The 24,968-nt window shown below is 34.7% G+C and overlaps 1 protein-coding gene across 3 annotated transcripts in view; it reads right to left on the bottom strand.

The window, feature by feature from the left end:
- Positions 1-5,300: 5,300 nt before the first annotated feature.
- LOC118742352 (heterogeneous nuclear ribonucleoprotein K) overlaps positions 5,301-24,968 on the bottom strand; it is a 98,152-nt gene continuing 78,484 nt past the window's right edge. For 2 of the 3 annotated variants that reach the window (XM_036474356.1, XM_036474358.1), the window contains 4 exons: positions 8,001-8,132; positions 7,161-7,931; positions 6,929-7,098; positions 5,301-6,363 (listed from right to left, as the gene is read on the bottom strand). In XM_036474356.1, coding sequence (XP_036330249.1) covers positions 6,330-6,363; positions 6,929-7,098; positions 7,161-7,931; positions 8,001-8,132 — 1,107 coding nt within the window. In that variant the 3' untranslated portion in view covers positions 5,301-6,329. Of the gene's footprint in view, positions 6,364-6,904; positions 7,099-7,160; positions 7,932-8,000; positions 8,133-24,968 lie in introns of all 3 variants that reach the window. The other variant, XM_036474357.1, reaches the window with a different exon arrangement.

Here is a 24,968-nt window from a genome sequence, read left to right as displayed (position 1 = left end):
GGGGGCCACAAACGATGTGGTCCACTGCCGATGTGTCCATAGTCTTGAGCAGACTCCGAGGTGACTCCACCCCTCGCAAGCGTTGCACTTGACTGAGGTGGAGTTGTGGTGTAGTTGTCTCTGGCATACACAGCAGGTGTAGGTTTCTGGCCCTGGGTTTGACTCGATGACAGCCCTGAGCAGAATAATACGTAGGAAATGTAGCCCTATGGACGAACAACCTCTGAGATACTTCGCCAACCTAAACGGGGTTAGATCGCAAAACAACACCCCTTGGTCGGGTAAAACCCCCGAGTCATTCCGGTACGTAGCGCCGGCTGTCGTTCGATATTTTGACTAGTTGTGGCTATTTGTCTTTTGTTTATTTAAAAATTTCAAACTTTTTATTCAGAATTTTAGAAAAAATCTTGATATGCAGTTTTGTAGCCCATTTAATTCTAGTAGAATGAAGTGCAAGTTTCAAGATGCTACAAAATTCCGCAACTTTTTAGCTGGAGTGTCCTCCATATAAAAGAAAATTGTCGAAAATGTTATGTATGATATGGCTGGTTGTTCAAGATCTAATGTAAAATTCGGGAGCGTCTCATTACGCTGCATTACAAAATACTACATCGCAAAATTCTGCAAAATGTTAAAAAATTCTGCTCGATCAAAATTCTGTATTTTTTTAATTCTACCTTTTCTAATTCTTTTTCAAAATTCTGCTTTTGAAAGTTCCGAATTTTGAAATTCTGTCTCACACAATTCTACTTTTCGCACTTTCGTCTTTCAAAATTCTGCTTTTTTTAAAATCTGACAAAATTTACCATATTCGCATCTTTGGCTGTGTGCCAATCGGTAACTTTTTCTCCGTGGTGAGACGAGTTGGAAAAATTTACTATGGTGTACGAATAAATTGAATTTTGCTGTGCCAAATGCAAAGTAAAATTTTGACAACTGAAAAAGCAAACAAACGCTCGTGCGAATGCTTTATTTTTGTGTTTGCGGAAATTATTAAAATTGATATCTACTTTATAACTTGCAAGTAACGTAGGCCTTTTTATGCTTTTTTCAGCTTTCATTTTGATTTCGACTCTTTATTATCGTCAAACAATATTAGGTTTGTTCCACAAGCCACTCGAAGTCACTTCCGAGTTGCACATACATACACGTTCCACAATTAAGTTTTAGAGTTTTTTTGATATACGCTCACAGTTGGAACTTTGCTCGAGTTTTTCTACAAGTAGAGTGTGGAACAAACCTATTATGTATGTATGTATACATATATTTAGAAGCTGTCAATATTTTACCTAGCCACATGAGCTAGGTAAAATTCTGATTTTTGTATTCACCACGATAAATATTTAATTTTTGGTTTGATCCGTCAAAATTCTATCTTCCGACTTGCATAAGTAATTTCGTTTTTAATAGTTTTTATAAGCTGCTTCTTTTTAATTTCCTGTTATCCTTTCTAGAAATTTGGGATTTTGCAAAAATAAGTTCTTGTAAATTCAATACAAGATTAAAGAAACTGGGAATTGCTTCCTACAACAACTACTTTTTACGGCGATGCCACCCTTCGCCTCGGTTTTACGTTCTAGAAAAGGTTTCTGTTTCCGATGCATGCTGCACTGCCCAAAACTCAGGAGAATATTTCGCGTTGATTTTTTCCAGTAATAAAAGTTTTTTCTGAAAATCAAAATTCTGTATTAAAATATAATGTAAACAATGTTAAATTGGACATGTCATTACTTTGAAAAAGTGCGCACTTTTTAAAGTAATGACATGTCCAATTTAACATTGGCCCCTATTATGAGTTGCATTCGATTTCCGACTGTGGTCGAAAGTGCTGAGCGAACGAATTTTCATTTGGTATTATGGCGCTCATTCGATGAAGAATAGCGCTATTGTAAATTTCGCTTGTTTAGGTTGTTCACAATAGTATATTTTTCACTGCTGAGAAGCTTTGTTTACAAATCGAGCAAACTAAATAGAGTGCTTATACATATGTACATATGTAAATTTGTGCATACTAAAATGAAACAAAAAAGAAAGCGAGTTTATAAAAACGTGGTAAAAAAAAACTAAAATTTAATTAGTACAACGGAGTTCTGGTGAACGATTCGTCAGAGGATGAGGGCTTAAAAAACTGGCCAGGAGCAGAAAACGTGAGAGTTTAAGTGCAGTCTTTCGAATATATTTTGACATACAATATATTTAAGAAATTTTGTGATCCTAATCTATCTAAAATATATTAAAACTATAAACAGCTCCATGATTTTGTTTTCAGAGATCGTGCCAACAGCGTATAGGGATTTTCTTTCATATGTAAAACCAGACTTTCGAGCTTGTGTTTACTACTCACGACGTTAGAACTGCTTGAAATTAATACAAATTGTTTAAAATTAGTGTCTAGCCGCAAAAAAGTAAGAAAACAAATGCAAAATCATACAATTTTTAAATTTTCTAACATTTCGCTACGCCAACGAAAGCATAATTCTGTTCGAAGGAAAATTCGATACTCAACGAAAATTTCGACACGCTTGCATAGCTCATAATACGAATTTCAACTCATAATAGGGGCCATTGTTTACATTATACTTTAAAACAGAATTTTGTAATTCAGTATTTTGAAAAGCAGAATTGTCAAAAGCAGAATTTTCAAAAAGCAGAACTTTGAGACGCAGAATTTCGTGTACCGAATTTTGTAGTATCAGAATTTCGATACCAACTCGTAAAATTCGTATTATGAGCTATGCAACCGTGTCGAAATTTTCGTTGAGTATCGAGTTTTCTGTCGAACAGAATTTTGCTTTCGATAGTGTAGCGAAGTGTGAGAAAATTTTGAAAAATTTATAATTTGCGTTTGTTGTTTTGTTTTACTTTTTGGTGGCTAGACACTAATTTAAAAAAAAATTTCTTAGTTTTATGCAGGTCTAAGGTCATGAATACCAAACAGCAGCACGAAAGCCTGGGTTATGTTATGAAGGAAAATCCCAATTCTCAGTTGGCATGATATCTGAGCGCAAAATCGCATAACTGTTGATAGTTTTAAAATATTAGACAGTTGAAAGTTTTTAATAAATCTAAATATATTTTGTGTAAAAATTATTCGAAAGGCTACACTCTCTTAAACGTTTTCTACTCCTGGCCAGTTCTACTAAGCTCGCATCCTCTGATGAATCGTCGAACCATAACTCCACGGTACTAATTTTCACCAAGTTTTTATAAACTCGCTTACTTCTTTACTTCAATTTAATTTGCACAAATTGACTTACATATAGGCCCTTATTATGAGCTGTATTCGATTTTCGATCTTCGCTGGCTATCGAAGATCGAAAGTGAAATTCGTATTATGAGCTATGCAAGCGTGTCGAAATTTTCGTTGAGTATCGAATTTTCTGTCGAACAGAATTTTGCTTTCGATGGTGTAGCGAAGTGTTAGAAAATTGTTAAAAATGTATGATTTTGTATATGTTTTCTTACATTTTGGCGGCTAGACACTAATTTTAAACAATTTTTATTAATTTCATGCAGTTCTAACATCGTGAATACTAAACACAAGCTCGAAAGGCTGGTTTTACTTGTGAAAGAAAATCCCAATACTCTGTTGGCGCGATCTCTGAGAACAAAATCGTAGCGCTGTTGATAGTTTTAAAATATTTTAAATAGATTTGGCTCACAAACGCTTCTTTAGATGGTCGGAACTTTTTAATGAATCTGTAGACAAATTTCTTAAATATATTTTATATCAAAATATATTCGAAAGACTAATAAACTTAAACTCTCTTAAACATTTGCTACTCCTGGCCAGTTTACTTAGCTCTCATCCTCCGACGAATCGTTGAACCAGAACTCGTTGTACTCATTTTACTACGTTTTTATAAACTTGCTTTCTTTTTTACTTCATTTTAATTAGAACAAATTTACATAAATATGTATAAGCACACTATTTGGTTTGCTCGATTTGTAAACAAAGCTTCTCAGCGGTGAAAAATATACTATTATGAACAACCTAAACGAGCGAAGTTCACAATAGCGCTATTCTTCATCGAATGAGCGCCATAATACCAAATGAAAATTCGTTCGCTCAGCACTTTCGACTACAGTCGAAAATCGAATGCAACTCTTAATAGGGGCCATAAGCACACTAGTTTGCTCAATTTGTAAACAAAGCTTCTCAGCGGTCAAATATATACTATTGTGAACAACCGAAACGAGCGAAATTCACATTCTTCATCGAATGAGCGTCATAACACCAAATGAAAATTTGTTCGATCGGCACTTTCGACCACAGTCGAAGATCGAACGCAACTCATAACAGGGGCCTCTGTTCGACAACAAATTCGATACTCAACGAAATTTTCGACACGCTTGCATAGCTCATAATACGAATTTCACTTTCGATCTTCGATAGCCAGCGAAGATCGAAAATCGAATGGAACTCATAATAGGGGCCTTTAACTGCTTTATATAAACCGAAAGTTTGTATGAAGACGTTATCTTATAGAGCTCTTTAAACCTATTTTATTTTTTATGAATAAGGCCATTAAGGTACTGGCCTAATGCAGGATTGCTTTGCTCGCTTCTCTTTGAGAAATTTCAATAATTATTTGGAATATACCAAAACGTGTGAAGGCTGGCCAAATTGCAGCTTTGCTGCATTTGCTTTAAGCGCCTGACAGTTTCAAATAGGTAAATATTTTATTTGAAAGTGTTTTGTAGGCTTTTGACAAAGAGGTATGTTCCCATTCTAAATAAATTCAAACAAAAATTTGCTTATTTAATAATTTAAGCAATTCGAATCTTAATAAAACTGGTTCGTTTTTTCCAAATTTATGTTTAACATATCGCTAGCGAAGAGTAAAAAACTGCAAAGTTCACTTTTACAAATTTTACACGAGAGGAAGAAACTTATAGCCTTTTCTTCAAGTATATCGCTTTTTTGAGTTACTAGTTCTTTTAGTAAATGTAAATATGCATATTTATGTATCATTATAACCACTTCTTTGAAGTACAAACATTAATTTCCATTAATTTAAGGATAGATCTGAAAAGATCGAGCATTTTTTACATCTAGTGGAGCTTTCTAGGAAAATAATTTTTAAGGTTAAGGGAACAACAGACCTTGAATTTTCAACGACATAGCTAGTTACTTTGACAGCGTTTCAAGCCGCCATTTGGCCTGGCCTAACAAGTTTTCAAAGTAAATCAAAGCAAACTAAAGTAAGAAAGGCGGGAAAAGCAAGCCTGCATTGGGCCAGTGCCTTTAGTTTTTAAAAACCTATTTCGCCAATGTGTTTGAAATGAAAAGAAAAAAGTGTCTTCTATTTATATCTTTATTATATGTATGTATCTTGAAATCTTACAGAGTTCGTTTTATGGGTATAGAATAAGAATTCTATATACTTATTTAATAGCGATAAGAAAAATAGCAGACCAAAAAATTACTCAATGTTTGGTACCTACACGTGGTCCTCTGTGTAATGACTGTATAATTACTTCTTTTACAATATTGTTAGTAAATTGTTGTACGCACACGTTTCCACAAATGAAACTGATAAAAACTACGCCAACTCACTGATGAAATTTTAGTAGTCCTTACAAATAATGCAGTTAGTTTTTAATCTATTTGGTATACATGGTGCTTCTTCTTCGTCAAAATGTTGAGCTTATCATGAATATAAACAGTCCGTAACAAAGAGAGCATATATCAAGAAGTTAAGGTGTTTTCAATTCTTTTACCAATGCATACACGACCGTGAAGGCTGTGAGTGTAGTTTTCGAGTAGAAATACTCATGTCCGATCCGTTTTTTCCGCTGGACTTTCCTGAATCTGAACAACTAGCGACAATACATACCGATTTATTTCCATTTCGATTCGCCACGAATAAAATCTACATAATTTTCCTATGTAATGCACTACTCATTGAAAGCATATCATCGGACGCAACCACCACCATTGCGCGGCGTAAACATTAAAATTACTACTCTTGATGTCTCGGACTGTATATATGCATGTTACAATCCCTCTTAAAACCCGTTTGGAATTTTTATGGACTTAGTACCACATTAATTAAGAATTTAAGGAATTAAAAAAAAAAAATTATATAAAAAAATTACAGCTCTTATTTTATTAAAAAGGGTTTTTTTCTTTGCTTATTTGGTCTTTTTAATTATTAATTGTTCGTTTAGTTTATTAAAAAACGAAGGTTGCTGTATAAACTCAAATTAAGTGAAATATTAACGAAATTTAAGGGGCATGTAAGTCTTAAATGTAATTTTTTTGCGTATATTTTGTTGTCAAAAACATGGGTGTATTCTGACATCCATAGCTTGACGGCGCAGACTTAGAAGTTTCGCCTGCCGTTGTTTTCGTGCACACTGCAAAACAAAATAAAATATTTTAAAGATGATAACAGTTAAAAAGGATACGATAATACGAAGTTCATTAATAAATATAGGGTAAAGTCAGGTATTTAGTCACAAGATTTTAGTATGATAACAGTTAAATGTTGCACATAACAATATTTGTAAACACTGAAATAGACCCATTGAGAACAGAACCGATTAGTTATATTTCTAAATGTATATATTTAAGCATATGTATATGAATGAAGGCAATAATACACTTTGTAAGAAGACAAGGGATTTATTGTTACTTGTGAGACAAAACAACAAAATCACTAGTCTTCCATGCAAAATGTATCTGACAGCGATTAGTTTAGCGAAAAATGTAGTAACACAAGCGTTTCTATTCAACATTATCCCATTACTTAGATAACACACTTTTAACCACACTCACCACTTTAGTACACATACACATATATGTTAAGGTTAATTGATTAATAGTACTTTTTTCTTGTGAATTATAATGAATATTAATATTTTGAATATTTTCATGAATTAGGAAACGTGTTCATACTTTTAAGACGTGTTCGACACCAACCTCTGTTGTAAAAGATACTGGGCCATTTGGATTTGCTTAGGGTTACCAGAAATGGTAATTATGCGGTCAGTTGAACCAGGCAAAGGCTCGTCGATGGTAATGTAGGCACCAGACTCATTACGGATGCGTCGAATACGGCCACCTCCTTTGCCAATAATAGCACCAGCCAACTGAGAATCAATCAATTAGTCAAATTAATCAATAAATTTACGCCCTTCTTAAATTTACTCACATCTTTCGGAATGGTAACCTGCGTACTGTTTTTAGGATCATGACCATTCGGAAGGTTTCCGGAATTACCACCAATGGGCCCATTGTTGTTAGGTCCCGGTCCGAAACCTCCACCACCACCCGATCCCATACCGCCACCAGATCCCATACCACTGTTGTTGTTTGGACCACCAAATCCACCTCCTTGATTCATGCCACCAAAGTTTCCGTTATTCATTTGATTGCCACCGAAACCGCCACCAGGATTACCACCTCCAAAGTTGCCTTGGTTACCAGGACCGAAGCCGCCGCCGCCGCCGCCGCCACCATTGCCGCCGAAATTGCCGCCTGACGGCCCGTTATTTCCGCCAAAGCCGCCGCCGCCGCCGCCGCCATTGCCACCGAAATTACCTCCACCGAAACCGCCACCAAAGTTACCACCGCCGAAATTGCCACCTCCGCCGCTATTATTGCCTCCGAAACCATCATCATTAGCCCAAGGATTTATAAATGGATTATCACGACGGCCGCCACTGCGGCTGCGATCATTACGTCCACCGCGATCATTGCCAAAGTTGTTACCACCGCCACCGCCACCGCCACCGCCGCCACCGCCGCCACCGCCACCGCCACCACGACCTCCACGCGATTGGCGATTGTTGCCGCCGCCGCCGCCTCCGCCACCACCACCGCTGCTGCCGCCACCACCGGAGCCATAGCCGCCATACTCTTCGGCATACATGCGATCGAAGTTTGTGGGATCATAATTATGGACAGGACCCTTGATGGGCGTCTGGAAATATTCATCAAAGCATACATTACATTTCTCACGTTACTATGGAGCTTTTTAAATAAAACCTACTTCTCGAGTCAGAGTGATGACCTCCCGAATAGCTTCAATAACCTGGGCCTGTTTGCCAACAGTTTGCACCACTCGGTCTGTACTTTGTGGCGCGACATTCGAGAAAACCTTCAAAATGCGACATCCAATTTTCTGAAAATAACAATTAAAAAAAAACTTAGTAAATACATAATGGTGCATTTACATGGTATGAAGTCATATGAACATTTGATATGCTAAAATAGAGAGACTACATGTTTTAATGAGGAATAAAATGGTATCGAGTAGGATGCACGTAATGAATTTTTTCATATGAAAAAGAGATACGGTAAACGTAACGTTGTAATGTTAATTTTAGAGGTTACTAAACAAAAGCAATCGTTTCTGTTGAAACTATTCAGTTTTTCATCGTTTAGGTAATTATCAAAATAATTCTATTTTGGCTTTTAACGAAAAGAAATGCAATCGTTAATACTGAAGCTGTACCATGCATTTAGGTGCTAGGTGTTAATAGTGAGCTGGCAATGGCATACAACAAACACTTTTCGTTGATTTATTTTGTTTCGGTGTTAACGATTGATGATTTATTTCGTTTCCACGTTAACGATTGAGTTTTGTTTCGATAATTCAGCTCTGAAACGAAACGAAATTATTTTGATAAGTTATTTTTGCGCATCAACAAACCGAAATTGATTCATATAGTTTGTTGAGCATCCCTGCTGTAAACATACATACAGACATCGGAAATAACCGTCACCAAGTGTCTTGTATGGTGTTTACCACTGACACAAACACTTATCTCTCAAACAAATAAGGGGTATTCTCTGAGTCTTGCAAAGCCCTTGCACGGTGCACGGATTGCACGGTTTGCAAAGCTGTCCCATTCGAAAACCGGTTTTTACCGTGCAATCCGTGCAATATGTGCACCATGCAAGGCCTTTGCAAGACTCAGAGAATACCCCTATAGTGTTTCTCGCCGTGGCATATCACTATGTGCGATCTTTTTGTGTTTTCCGTTGTGGGTTATTTATCAACTGCTAAAATTACCCTTAGGCAAAGAATCTTTGGCAAGGACTTTTATTTTTAATTGTCTTAATTTGTGGGTTATTGTACGACTGAAAAATATAAGTGGGCGTACAAAAGGGGAAGCAAAGCGTTAGGCATTTCATTACACGACATGGGCGTAGCCAGGTAGGGGCAGGGGGGTGCTCGAGCCCCCCTAACTTTCAAATTTTCCTTATATATATATAAAATAGTACCCTGAAATGCCAGCTTAATAGGGTCGAGCCCCCAAACAAAAACAAAGATACGTAAATATAAATGCAAAAATTAAGATCAAGGTAAATTTAAAAATTTTACTAATATAAGGGCAAGGTGAAGGGGAATATGTAGATGTGGAAAATGATAAACATAAAGATGATAGAGATAAATATTAAGAAAAAGATGATGAGAAAAGATGAAGTTACAGGAAGAAAGATTAAAATAAAGGCAATTATAAAGAAAATGATATAGTCACAGAGACTCAACCTGGGAACTATTACGGGATTTTCGGTATTCCCGGGACTTATCGATATAATAATCGATATTTCTATCGATTTTGTTATCGATATTTTTATCGAGTTTGTTATCGTTATTTTTATCGAGTTTGTTATCGATTTTATTATCGATATTTGGCACCGCATGACCGTGACGTTGACGTTGCTTATATATCTCCCTCTCTCTCTCTCTCTATCAACAGCAATATTGATATGTTTCTACGCTCTTCTACGGTGCTCTGCGTACACGTTCGTGGGTAACCGCGCTCTAAGACTTATTTTTCCTCTTTCAGCGATAAGTGTCCAACAGCAACGGAAAAAGATATGCAAATAACCCTTTCCCACTGGGAGGAGCAAACATCTAAAAAAAAAAATAAACCAGCTGTTGTTTTGTGGGTTATTTTTTCTCTTAGATAGTGACGATTATTTTTCGACCTCTGATTTTCATACATCTTCCAATGAGAAGTTTAATAGATGCGGGGATACCAATGAGTTTTTTCCCCGTTTTGATGTTTCTTTAGTAAAAAAAACACCTAAAAAGAGGAAAGCGGCAACTCTGACATTTAAATTTTCACATCCATGTAAAAGTTTTGAATTTTAAAAATCAAAAACAATAAACAAACAAATTCAAAACACAGAAATTGTTTGTACTAGAATTTTTTATATAGAAGCAACTCACGTATGGTAGACAATAAAAATAAAAAGAAGTGTGATAGATAAAAAACTAAAAAAACAAGACATTCCACAAAGTTTTAATGAGCTTTTTATCACATTTTAGTAAAAATAGGCCGATAATTCCCAAGCTGGCAAAGAAACGAAAATGTGTATTTTATGTTGTTTACAAAAACCTTGCCATATATATAAGTCAAAATTATAGAAGGCACGTATACTACTCCATGGCGCAATAAACAGGTGAAGTAATAAAACAGCTTTCTCATTTTATTTTCTAACATTCGGCCTTATAGTCAAATTTGAAAGGTAATTTTTCAAATAAGGCAGTGTCAAAATCTTTTTTCTCGCTCTAATTACTTCACCTGGTATAATTCCGCCATGTACTGCTCCCTTTCATTGTTTCATACAGTCGATGCTTCTTTCTGGCTTTAACAAAACGCAGGGATACCACTCTTATTTTGGTAAAAAACGATCGTAATGTATTTTCAATTCGAAATCAAAGAAAACAGTCCGCGACAATTTTTGCAAACTACTGCGTATCATAAATTCAGAGAATTGACGAAAAAAAAATATGGTCTCATGGTTCCGGTAAGAGCGAATTTTATTTGCGAATTCGTTTTTAATGCATGTGCATACATTGGTTAAGTGGCTTACCGAAACCACAGCATTCAAAATGTAGCCATTTCACTGTCAAAGCGATGTCGCGAGTATTCGCTCTTACCGAAAGCGCCGCCCAAGTCTGCATTGTTATTTTTTCTCATTCTTTTGTTTAGCGCTATAACCGCTTAAGAAATTTTGGCCGAATCTAATAAAGCAGCACGGGCCTGATTTCAATCCCAGTTTCCGACCAACATCGGCGGAGGGGCGGTTGCCCCTCGGTAGGCAATGGCAAACCACCGAGCGTATTCTGCAATGAAAACAGCTTCTCATAAAAACACAGTCGCTGTTCCGAGTCGAAATAACTATAGCTCCCTCCCCTTTGTGTGGCAACATCAAGGCGCACGCCACATATCGGAGGAGAAGCTAGGTCGGACACTAACATATTGTGTGAGCGGTAATCTATATATCGAGCCCTAACCGCCAAAATAACGTAAGCGACATTTTTTTCAAAATTTTCTTTTTGATGCAGAAATATTCCTAGAGCATCTACATGCAATATACCCAAAATTTTTCTCAGAACTAAAAAAAGTTTGGTGAAAATATGTTTAAAACGTTTCAATTTTTTTTGTGAAATTTTTTTCGTTCTGGAGGCAGAAGAAATGCAAAGAGAATTAAAAAAAAATATATATAAAAACTTTAATTATTATTTTTTATTATAGTGCCTCTGTGGCGTTCAATTCATTTTATTGTGTTATATTTATGGCAACTTTATTATTTGTTCAAGTTAAATTTTCAAAATAAAGATAATGGGGGTGCTGGGAACGTTTATCTCGCTTGATACATCCTGTGTACTACATTGAATAAAATTACTGATTTTTTCAAGGTTTTTCAATCTTGAAAACTGAGCAAATCGGCGTGACTAAGTCCATGGTCCTTTTAATATTATATATACATCCGAAAATATTAAAACGTTTGAAATAAATCTCGTCTCACTTTTTGTACTTTTCACTTGGTTGCTGAAGTAATGAAGAATAGAAATTTCATAAGGGAAAATTATAGTTTTTGTAAGTTTTATATTAATATCTTAAAAACTTGTAACTTATTGAAAAATGATAAGTGAACGTGAGGTACTAAATTTAATAACCCTTAATCTAATATATCGTCCTGTTTATAACAATTAACGCATTCCATAGATATTACAAGACAAAGTTTCATTTTCAAAATTCATACACTTTGATTCAGTTGGTTAAAGGTGTTTCACGTTTTTTCCATACAAAGTATGTCGACAATTTTCTTTTATATGGAGGACACTGCCAGCAAAAAAATTGTCAAAAATCAACGGAATTTTTTAGCCGCTTGAAACTTGCACTTCTTCAGACTAGAATTGAATGTGCTACAAAACTGCATACCAGAATTTTTTCTAAAGATTCTGATTAAAAAGTTTGAAATATGGGTGAAAAATTGCAAAATTTTTATAATTTTTATACAAAGTTTAAAATCTGAATTTATATGGTGTTTGTTGTATAGCCAGCTAGGCTTTTATAAAAAAATAATAAACATTAAATAAACAAAAGACAAATAGCCAAAACTGGTCAAAATATCGCACTCCTATTATTTTGTGGACAACTGTAGGTTTTAAGTTAATCTTTCGTGGCCAATAACAAATGGCTTGGGCCTAAGACATCATAATATTACTATAACAATATGGTCAGGTCAAATGCCTTTTATTTTCCCTCATACAAAATCGGCCTACCCTAATATACATTTATATATTTTAGGTTAGGTTAGGTTGTCGCGGTTGTCTATACGACACACTTAGGCTCAAGGCCCATTGTGCTAACGCATGTGGGGTCAGCAACTCCAAGTTCCTCCTAAAACATTTTGAGGATACATATGTATTAGGAATGTTAAGGTCTCGAAAATCCCGGGATTCTTGGCAAGTAATCCCGTGATTTTCGGGATTTGTAATTTGCACTGATGGCAATAATAGAAACTCATTTTCTTGACCAGTATTGGCTATATTTCTTTTTTTATTTAATAATAAATATTTTTTTATAAATGTCTAGCTCATTGTACATATAACACAGCGCGATAGTAAATTTTAAACACAAATATCAATATATTCGCGAAGCCCTGGGCCAAATATAGTAAAACTGCGTTTTTAGTTTTTCACTCTGACGTCAGTAATTCAAAAATGATTTAAAAAATTCATAGAAATGTGCTTAGAGAAGAAGTATGGGTATAAAATTAATGAGGAAATCCTGTAGAATTAAACAGATTCAAGTTTCTTTATTATTATTTATGATTCAAGTCATTTTAAAATTTTATCCCTGAAATTTCACAATATTTGTTTTTGAAAAAATTATATGTTAAGGGCTTATATAGACTCGATAACATCCTCGAATCTCGTTCTACTAACTTTGTCAGAATTACCTATTCGACCTTGTGAAGCCAAAAAATTAATTTTTTTTTAATTCTAAAGAAATTTCCTATTGCATTTGTTACCCATATTTTTATTCTACATTGCATTGAATTTTTTTTTGCCAATTTTTGGGATTAATCATATGTCTGAAATTACAAAGTCCTTCAAAATAAATCGTGCGGTCAGAGAAAAAACTAATAAAAACGCCACTTTAAATAAAAAAGTAGGTTTCAAACCCATTTATTTATTATTTATTTCATGGTAGGAGAGCTTCTCAAACAATATAGAAGCCATTTTTTCGATTCAAGTTGTTGAAAAGTAATGAGTATCTAAATCCCAGGACTAATCCCGGGATCCCGGGATTGTGCCAACGCCATCTCGAAAATCCCGGGATCGCAAAAAGCCGAAAAATTAACATCCCTAATATATATGTACATATTTAGGTACGTGTTTAAATTTTAGCGTTGCCGCAAGTAAACATTTGGGGCCCGCACAGATTATTTTATTTCTTTTTTTTTTATGATAGTGGTATTAATATATACATATGTACATACATGAAGCTTATGGACGGTAACCCTAGTCTTTTGATTGCATCATTTCTGAATCATATATTCTAATGTTTAGTGATGTTCAAAGCAATGATGCAAAGACATGCCCTCCAACGATCCAACAATATAATACAATAGAGGATTGACCAATGAAATAGTCGGCAGTTGTATCCGGAGAGGAGCGGAGAGAAAATGAAAGGCGACAATTTTACACCATGCAAACGCAATAACCACACACGAAGCTAAAAAGTTGAGTCACAGCCTTACAAAACGAATGAGAAGGCTGTTTGGTGGTCACCTTCGGGCTAAATTATTCAGACAGACGAACCTACACATCACGTCCACATGCTCAAGTAACGAAACAATTTTATTAATTATGAACATGAACAAACACAAGCGACATGTAGCCAGTAACATGTACCCATCCTACCATACAATTTAAAGTAGTCACAAAAATATGTACGAATAAAACGTCAAACTTTAATCGCAGTTACTATGTGGGATAAAATATTGTCACTTGTATCATACCTTTTTCCGCCATTAGAGCCTTGTTGGCGGCTTTTATTTTAATTACTGCAATATAATTCATATTATTGATTATAAAAGCGTTGAATTATTTTCACAATGTCATTGTTCGTATAAAATTAAAATCAGATATCTACCACTGGCAGTAAAGAGCGACGACCGAAAATAAGACCGACATCCCTGTTCAAGCGAGAATATGAATACCGAATTGCCGAACGAGGATGTTGACGCGACCAATCTTAATACTGAACTAGTTGGACTGAATTTATAAATTCCAAAATGCTGTGTCAGCATTGACAATGGGTATCGGCGACTGCTGTTAATAACCACGCGCACGCAACTCATAAGGGAGAACGATACTAAGAAATGACCAAACCAACAAAAAAAAAAACAAATGACAGGAAGAGTCAGTTGCTTGGCACACACAAGTCCTGCCTACATAATGAAGTCGCGTACATATGAATGTACATATGTACATTGTATGTACATATTGAACTTGTAAATGTCAATACAAATACACGCGAACACACAAAAACACATGAATACGTAAATACATTCGATACAGATGTGAAAACACACTCGCACGCAACGAATGACAGAATGTATTCTCTTCTCTCTAACGTGACTTCATGCTCACAGGATAAAAAGGACAAAACCAACCAAACTGACAAAAAAAAAATCATGCTGGCTCCGGAACCGGTGTTCGGCAAACACATGCGCAGTTCTTCGCCTCTTGTCTTTTATTGAATATCCCGACAACATTGTTTACATGTATGTTTATGTACACCATACAAGGTATATGTATATGTATATGTAACCCTCCCTACACGCAATCATAAATTCCTGTATACAATATATTAAAAATCTTCAAATAAAAGTACTACAATTTAATGGACTAACTACTACTTAGCAACACCAGCAGCAGCAACTACATAACCACATGCCACAATAGCACCCGAACAGACGAAAAAGAGAGTTTTACTAAAAAATGAATAAAAGGAAACACAACGAAGAGACAAAACACCGAATTTTCGAAATGAAAAATTGGTTCATTGAGTTCAATGATTATGATTTCATGCGAAGCTACCATTAATTTATTCTCTCCACCCAGAGAATCCAAGGAGCTCAGGAAGTAGTACAATTAGAACTTAGTGGGACAAAAGAATATGTACACACATAGATACATACGCATAAGTATGCACTATATCTACGGTAACCATTCGTCCCGATTTTGGCGGGCAGTACCGAGATTTTAAGAGAATTGTCCCGCTGAATATTTTTTAAAAGTCGGGACGTATAAGTGTGGCGATTTTTCATATTTGTACCGATTAAGTTCCGATTTTCAGTGTTTTATTTATTAATTTAATAAGAGTCTCCATGTACTCTTACCCAAAAATAATTTTTCGTACAAACATGGCAGGGCACTTATCACAAAGAACATAGAATATAAGGGAGCCATAAACATCCATCCTTATTTTCTACGATTTTTGGGTTTTGTCTTAATCTGTCAAACAGGTACTCTCGCTATATTGGAATCTATCATTCTTCTCAAATTTTTTTAAAAGGATTTAAATTCGTCAGAATATTTTTTTATGTATGTTACCGCATAATTTTGGCCCACCTTAACCGATTTCTATAATTATTTTTTAAAGGAAAGGTGGCACCTCAGAGGTCCCATACTAATTTATTTTTTAATGAAACGATTCCAACTAGAATTTAGTGAAATTATAAAACAAAATACTAATTCCCTCAAAAAAATCATAGATATGAAAAATATAACTTGTAAATACAGTGGCGAAAATATAAATTGGGAAAGACATTTTATCATTCTTTGGCGATTATTTAGTTTATTATTTTTTTTTTAAATGCATAGCTCTTTGTCTAACAAAGACCAAATATTTCAAAGTTTCAAACTTAGCACAAAAATTAGCAAAATTCGATACCATTTTATCAAAACAAAGTGCATGCTTTAAGCACCTTGGACTAACCGTACAATTTTGGTAACTTTTTTTTTTGAAGATGTTGCTAATTTTTTCTATATGAAAAAATTTTTTAACATACTTTATATGGAGGAATATGCACGAACACAAAAATTTCCGAAAATCTACGGTAAGACCAAGCTACTTCAATTTTGCACTTTTTATAGAACAAAACTACATACTCAAAAAAAATTCTAGAAATTGATTTTTATCGACATTTGTTAAAATTCGTCGAATTTTTATAAATGTTTTACAAAGTTTGAAATTTTGATTTACATGTTTTTTTTAGATAGTCTTTTCGCTATTTACATTCTCGCCATCGTACATATTTATTTCGTGTATACATTTTTGCGATCATTTTTCTCTTTGTTTTGTTTTAAATAAAACTGTATTAAAAGATGTTGTCTTTTTAACCGACTTCCAAAAAAGGAGGAGGTTATCAGTTCGTCGGAATATTTTATTTTTTTTTTTTATGTATGTTACCGCATAACTTTGGACCACGTCAACCGATTTCGATAATTTTGCATCGGAAAGGTAGTGTCTCAGAGGTGGTCCCATACTAATCTGGTTAAGATCCGATCAGCGGATCATGAGATATATATATATATATTTTTTTTTATATGAGAGTTGAAGTCGGTTTTTTTTTGCTAAAAATTACTTGTTATTCTAAAAACAATATTTTAGGTTCGGATTTGATGCTTTAGAAATGTCCCGATTTTTGGCCACAGAAATCTGTTCACCATAACTATAATTGGGCACAGAAATCTGATCACCGTAACTATATCAGAGTTGGTGGTAGTCATTTCACTGGCCCACTAGACTAGCACTAAATATATTGAAAGAAATTAGATTTTTCACTAAATTAAATGTTGAGCTCTCAACCCTAGGTTTAGTTGTTAACCTCTCACCTCCTAGGATTTTTCTACATGGAAACAAAAGAGTACCCGTATTTTTATTATTTTTTTTTTTAATATGATGCAAAGTGCACTTGCAAAGGGCTCTATGTAAAATTTTTTAGATTTTTAGTTTTTGGTGGTTAACGTATTTAAAGTAGTTTCATGTGCACTAACAATACAGTGCAAAATCCTTATATATTGTGAAAAAAATAGCATCAAACGTTAGCTACTCTAGCAAAAGTCGCTATAAAACTTACTGTATGTATATATACACTTTCAAAAGTCGCTATAATATTTATTGTACGTATTTATACAAGTTCAAAAGTCTCCATCTTCTGATGAACTTAGAAAACTGCAAGAAAACGTGGTAGTTTCGGTGCCTAGTGGAAGACGTCGTAAAGAAGAAGCAGACCCATCTTCATGGAAGAGAGAACGCGAAAAGCTAAACAAGCTAGCTATGTAAAAGTTACTGTTTCAAAACTCGCTATATTAATTTTTTATATACATATAAAATTTCCAAAAACTATCATACTGCGATTTTGTTTTTTAATGTTATTAGGCTGTTGTTTATCCAAATTTTCAGATAATAAAAAAAAATTCAGTTTGGATTCTACTTGTTGCTGTAGATGGTTTTTTTTTTTTTAATTTATGGCTTACTATACTATACATTTATAACTGCCTTAAGACCCATGAAGTTGTCCATGTATTTTATATGGGAAAAACACTTTTTCGTAGAAATAGTATAGAATTCTTGAAAATTTATATTTTTCGATCGGAGACTTCTCTTTAGAGGCCTTCCAGAAATAGAGTTTTCCGACCGAAAACTTCAAATTTGGATCATATTTGAAATGTATGAAAATAAATATTGCAGCATAATAATATAGTGAGGCCGATATTTTCCAATTCCCCACCAAAAATTAATAGTGTGAAAAATTGTGCTGTCACTAACTATTAGGGCACTACCACCAACGCTGTACTAAATAGTAACCCTGCCAGCAGAGAAACGTACTTTTTGTCGACAGTGCAGTTTTCGTACATTTTTCGTATCCGGAAACGTTCAGAAAACGAATTCCATATTTGTTAATTTTTCGTATCCGAAAAATGTCATCATCTTATTTCAAAACAATAATTTTAAAATATTTGTTTAAACTGAGCATTTGAAAACATGTATACGTATTCGTCAGTAGCAGTAGTAGAGAAGTGTGCTACTATTTGTTAGCTTTCAGGAGGTCCCAGGTTCGAATTCCGTCAGAAGCAACACTTAAAATTATTTATTAAAATTGGAATTGAATTAATTGCTCAATCTTAATTTTTTTTTTTTTTGTTTCCTGTAACTATGAATGAAAATCGTCTTCAACGAAAAATTGACTCAGACAAATTTCAGGAAAACAGCCGAAAGCGCATCCGTTTTTCAACCATTTTCGATAGTTTTCTGCACATACGTTTCGGATGAACACTTTAGTGGGAGAATTGATCTGAAAAACGTTCGAAAACGCAATGAATGAACGAAAAACGGATGAAACATCAGGTTTTTATACGAAATTGTTTCCATTTTCGAATACGTTTGCGGATATTTTTCTGGCTGGGAATACATTGAATAGTTTGAATCATATTGGCCAACAGTAAAGACATCTAATAGTTATCTGACCGCCTGTGATATCCAAGGAATATTCAACAGGTTAGAAGTTATTTCGGCGGTTCTCTTTTTTGGACTGCGACTAAAATTTGAAACATAGAACAAAATTATTCAAATCGTACTAATCCTGGATCGGTATTGTGTTTTTATAAAATGTTAATTGTCAGCCTCATTGCGTAAGTCGTAAATTACGCTAAATCGTAAGACTCGACAACATTGGCATTGTCTGCTGTCGTGCTGAAATATGTAAACGACGAAAATCGTCGAAAACTATGCAGAGCTGCCAAGTTTTTCGGTTTTAATACAAAAGTCGAGTCGAAGTTTTAGGCAATGTCATGACATTTTCTATACGATTCGACTCTCGGAAAACGACTGGCATTCGATGCGATTCTCGCAATGAGGCTGTGTATGGTCGTCTAAAAGATGAAGCATATAATGAACCAGATCTCGCTGTATCACTGTATACTAAAGCAATATTAAAAACACGGTTTGGAGTATATGCTTTTCATGCAAGACATCGTCCATGGAGAACTATTCTACGCAAGATCTATGGCCCTATTCGCGTGGGCAACGAGTACCGAAGAAAATGGAATGACGAATTGTACGAGCTTTTGGACATAGTTAAGAGCATAAAAATACAACGGTTGCGCTGGCTTAGACATGTTGTACGCATAGATGACGATGACTCCCTACCCATGGGTGGACAACGAAAGGAAGAGAGCTCACAAACCCAATGGAAGGATCAAGTGCAGAAGGACTTGTCCGCACAGGTTCAAATCAGCAAAGTAGAGGCAACTGGCGAAGCTTTTTGGCCTCGGTCCAAACCGATAAACGGTTGTAGTGCCAAATAAGAAGCCTTTTATGCTACATCGTGTGTGCGCAGCTAGCGAACTGTCACGACGCTGGCCGCAAATCAGTTTGCGTGTGTACTTCATGCTTAATGTGACCAACTATTTCAAAACTCAAAGAAGTAGTACAGCTTAAGTTGGGTTAAGTTAACGCCGCGAGCCGATTACGAAATTTCGAATGAAGCTAATTTCGATCCCTGCGAGCTCAGCGTTTGTTCAGAAGTGCGAGCCAAAATGCGTCCACCTTAGTTTCGCGAAGGTTGGACAGTCTAAAAGAAAGTGTGGAGATGAGTCCACTTCATCTTCCTCTTGACAGCTGATACAAAAGGATCAGTTGAAATTCCTAGTCTCGTCGCATGAATACCAAACCCAGCAATAGCCCTTGAGAGGTAACGTGTTTTAAAGTGCCCTATAAAAACATTTGCTGCAGCCTTCCTTTCCTTTTTTAGAGAGGGAGAGAGAACACCACCTTGTGTAGAACTGAACGTTCTATCGAAGATGTTTAAAATAGGGGTAAAACCACCCCGGCTTACCAAGTAGCGGTAGTTTCGGAAAGGTGAAAAACATATGTTTAATACTTGCGACCGATATTTTATGTTCGGCTCCACATGAACTTAGACCTTTTTGTTTTTTGTAATTTTTCTATAAAAAATACCATGCAAGCTTTAACCAAAACCTTATAAATCACAATTTCAAACATTATGTAAAATTTAGAAAAATTCAACAAATTTTCATCAAAATCTAAACTTTTAAATCGGAATCTTTAGAACATTTTTGGGTATGTAGTTTTATAGCCCATACAATTTTAGGCTAATTAAGTGCAAGTTTCAACCGACTAAAAAATCCCAACAAATTAATTTTCTTTCCAATTTTCAACTTAGAAATGGGAAAGTTGTGGAAAACGAATAGCACCATCGGATAGCAATCACAGTTTTCGATTTTCCTCCCATTTTCTGTCTGCTTCTCAGCTAGTCGAAAAATAGCTTGTTTTGCGCCGCTCAGCGCGCCTGTGACATTTGACGTGACTTAAAAACGAACTAATGTTGGTCATTTTGACGAACAATACCAATCGAGGGTTAAAAAAATATTTATTTACATTGATTGTATTTTTTGACATCATAGTCAGCTACAAAGAAAGCTAAATTTCATTGTGCCCTGTATCTTGTTGAAAATATCTTGAGTAATATGTTAGATATGAGAATTTAAAAAAAAAACTGAATTTAAGTTAAAAATTTAAATAGAGAGCGATTAATTAATACATACATTCATACATGGATGTATGAGTAACTTTTGAAATAAATACATACATACCATACATGTGCCTCATACAGCAGATGAGTTATTCAGGTTCAGGTAGACACGCAAACGTTAGCTTGGCTCTTGCGAGTGAATTCTCTTGTGCATGTCCACCAGCTGTCGTTCAATCCACGCTGGGCATTAAAAACGCAGGAAGAGGCGGACATCTACACACGTACGAAAATACTCATGCAAACAAATGTCTGTGCAGTTACTTGTCAAATGCGCTTATTAAATACAACTGGGCTTAAGTTAAACAATTCCCGCCAGGTTACGTGTGTATGCAGGTATCACACACACTCACACACACACACACAAACATTGTCCTTTTATAAAAGGAACACCGCATTATTTAAGTCAATATGGGTATGCGGTGTTAAAATGATCGTTCACTTATGGTGTCGGTGGCATGCTTTGCGGGGGTGATCATTCATACATCACATTCTTTTTAGTAGTGCGCGCATCGAGTGAATGCGATGTTCAGTCATAGAATAAAAATTATAGTTTAAAAAACTAAAACCTCCCTATTACAATTGCCATTCGTACTGTCATCAGGTATGTAACTTGAGAATAGAAATCGCTGCATCTTTTAGGCGCATCAATATTACATAGTAACATCCCGAGCTAATAAAAGGAAGGTAAAAAGGAAGGTAAAAAACGAGCATTAAATGCGAAATAATTGCGACGCACCTGTGGTCAGTATCAAGAATGATCGAAAAGAAGATTGCGCCCTGAGCCTTGCTATGACGTCATGAACGAAACAGTACGAATAGCAGACAAAGAAGAAGTGGCAAAATCTCATACAAATGTAAAACAAAATTGCGAACATTCACGTAAAATTGTAAAATAAACAATATATGTATACTAGTTTGTTATGAGAAATATTAGAAGTTTATTATGAGAAATATTAGAGGAAGAAGTTAAGTAAATGTGCCAAAGCATCAGTCTCTTTTATTTCTTAACTATAATTGGTGGAAATGTCAAATATGCGCAACCACGGTTAAAAGCCGAATTTGAACTTAATTGCGTAAATAAGACATTTCCATCAATAATAGTTTAGAAATAAAAGATACTGATGCTTTGGCTTGATGCATTTCTGAACGCATCCTATATGTGACGAAAAGCAACTTACAGATGCCTAATTGGAAAAGCTGTGGTCCAAAATATCTAAATAAAATGGAAGTGATATTGTGTTTTCTATAAAAAAAAAAAAATTTCACACATATATTGCTTAACATCAAAAAGGAATTAATAAGTAAGTAATGTGCACATACGGGCAAAATGCCCAAACGTGCAAGCCGCGGGCAAATGTGCAAACCGTTGGGTAGATGAGGTGAGGTAATTATGCTCGGGAGGGAAACAGAAAATTTTGCGCGAATTGCATCTGTATGTGTGATCGGAATGAGAGAACAAGTATATTTGAGTACTCACGAATGTGAGACCCCATGGCTGCCAACTTTCCTAAAAGCACCAAAACTTGGGACAAATCAAAACATCAAAAAAATTGTTTCAGTAAAATTTAGTATGCATCTATACTAACATTTGTGATCGGTCCAAGATATAAGTATTGTTGTATTTATCAAAAACTAAAATAAATAGTAACGCACTTATAACGATTTTAAACTTTTATAGAACCAATTGAATTTTCACTTTAATTCAATCAAGATATATATTTTATTTGAAACAATGCATTTATACACATACGTATGTACATACGTATGTGTATAAAAAGATTTTCGTATCCAGAATAAAATGCACTAAATAAGCACTGAGCATGGCGGGAAAGGTATTCTAATAGTATTATATAGTTGTCGAATATTTTTAGGTATCTTCGGCTCAGCTAACATGAAAAAAGCTGCATGTATGCATATCTATATATTTTTGATGATTTGAAGATTTTAATTCGACATTCTTATGACCAATTTTTATACTTTATTTAATGCCACCAAATCCCAACACGGGTTATAAAACAATATAACGAAGTTCCAATTTTGTTTTTGTTAAAAAACTGATGGTTATTTATAAACATATGATCTCTAATTTTATCAAATAAAGTTTAACTGCTAAATTATAAAAGAAATTTTTTTTTCATTAGAGTTTACAGAATTTAAATGATTTAGCAGGATTCTAGCGATTTTTGTTTATTAATCTGGCGGGACGGCAGAAACAGAAATGGCAACACTGGTGGTGAGTACCGACTCAGTGCGCGGACTTCGAAAAAATTAATATTGGTAGATTTTGCATACAAAAATTGGTAGAAGTTGGTAGATTTTTTTAAAAGAAACATTATTATATAATTTTTACTCATTTAGGATAAATGAAAGCTAATTCAGGTAAAATGGTGTTACCAAAGCAGCTGAATTTTCGCCTTGGGGATTTTTAATGTCAAAATAATGTATTTGTTGTAATTCTCATTGTCATTATGGGTAAAATTTGTTAGTGAAATTTTTGTTTTTGAACTTTTGCCGTCACCTTATTATATGAATTCGCCTTGGAATAAATTGTATTTCTTTATAAAACAATAAAACATTCAACAAAAAAGGTATAAATATGTAGTACATAAAAGTGGGCCCAAGTCGAATCGAATGAAACAAAATTACAGCTGTTTTCTCTGAAATACATTTTGAACTGAAAAAGCGAATTCGCTACCAAAGCTGTAATGAAAATTCCCATTCGAATTTGATTCGATCCCGGATGTCTTGATTCTGGCCCTGTTTTACAATAAAACAAACAATTACTCTGCACTTCAAAATTTTTTGATTAAAATTAGTTTTGAAATGATTGAAGTTTGCACACCACCTTTGGCAGTCTCCCACAAAAAACATATTGCAAACGAAAAATATTTCCATAAACAGTTGGTTATGGTCAATGTTAACTCCTCATGTTTATTTTAGGTATGTTCCATGATAATTATGTATACACTGTGTTCATTTAAATCTCTTTGCTTTCTTTCGGGAAAATATTGGTAGATTTTTAGCCTTTGTTGGTAGAAATGGTAGAAAATGAAAAACAGCTAAAAAGTTGGTAGATCTACCAATAAAGTGGTAAAATCCGTGCACTGTACCGACTTGATTGCGTGCATATTAGCTGTTTTGTAATTCACTTTTGCATTGTCAGCGTTCAGTTGGTCACACATTTTTAAAGGGAGAGGTTGTTCTTGCGCAGATCATTTTTCGTTAGAAATTTGCTTGGAAAAAAGAACAATCATGCGCAAAACAACCTTTTTATATGACGGTTTTCTACCGACTGAGCCTAGTAGCAGCGCTCGGCTCTCTTATTTACCAACACATGCGCAAGCAAGATCGTTAACACGTTATTGTTCGCCAGTATGAATGCTAATTCATATTTTTACGTATGTATAATCAATTTAAACTTTATTGATTTATTAATAAAAATAAATAAATTGGTCGGCATTTCACGATGTTGAATTATATTTAATAAATAGACTACAAATATAGTTAGAAATTGTTCCTCTATAAACAAAGAGGTGAATATAATAGCCTTTGGCAATATACATTGCATAAAATGGATTAATGCACGTACACGGCTATTGCTTACCCTTTCGGTTTTAAGTTTTTACCCCGCATCAAGCACCTGCTTGCCCGTGCTGCTGCGTTTCAAAATTTCTTCGATTAGGGTGATTAAACATTTTTGACAGTCTTTTAGTATGCTTGTTAAGTCAAGTTTATCACGTTCAGTTCATTAGCCCCTTCTGTAAAATTATCGTGGAAAACTAAGTTTTTTATATTTTTATAATTCGAAAAAATTTATTTGAAGGAAAAAAATCGCCAAAAATCGTCAATGGCGATTTCCTAAATTTTTACGCGCAAATATCCAAGAAAAATATCGCCAAATTGGCGCGAAATCGCCAAATCTGGACACTCGGATTCTAACAGACGTTATGCAAACTAGGTATTAATATCCCTCTGCACATATGCGATGGGCTGTAAAAATTCACAGTTTATGTGTTACTAATAAAAATAATTATAGTTTTTGTATATATTATGTGTTTTTATAAGCGTGAAACGCATA

This window comes from Rhagoletis pomonella, unplaced genomic scaffold (genome assembly GCF_013731165.1).
Source record: "Rhagoletis pomonella isolate Grant_MI unplaced genomic scaffold, Rhpom_1.0 Rhpom_scaffold_00007, whole genome shotgun sequence".
NCBI lineage: Eukaryota > Metazoa > Arthropoda > Insecta > Diptera > Tephritidae > Rhagoletis > Rhagoletis pomonella.
Note: the sequence above shows the minus strand (reverse complement) of the source record. Positions and strands in the feature narration are given on the sequence as shown.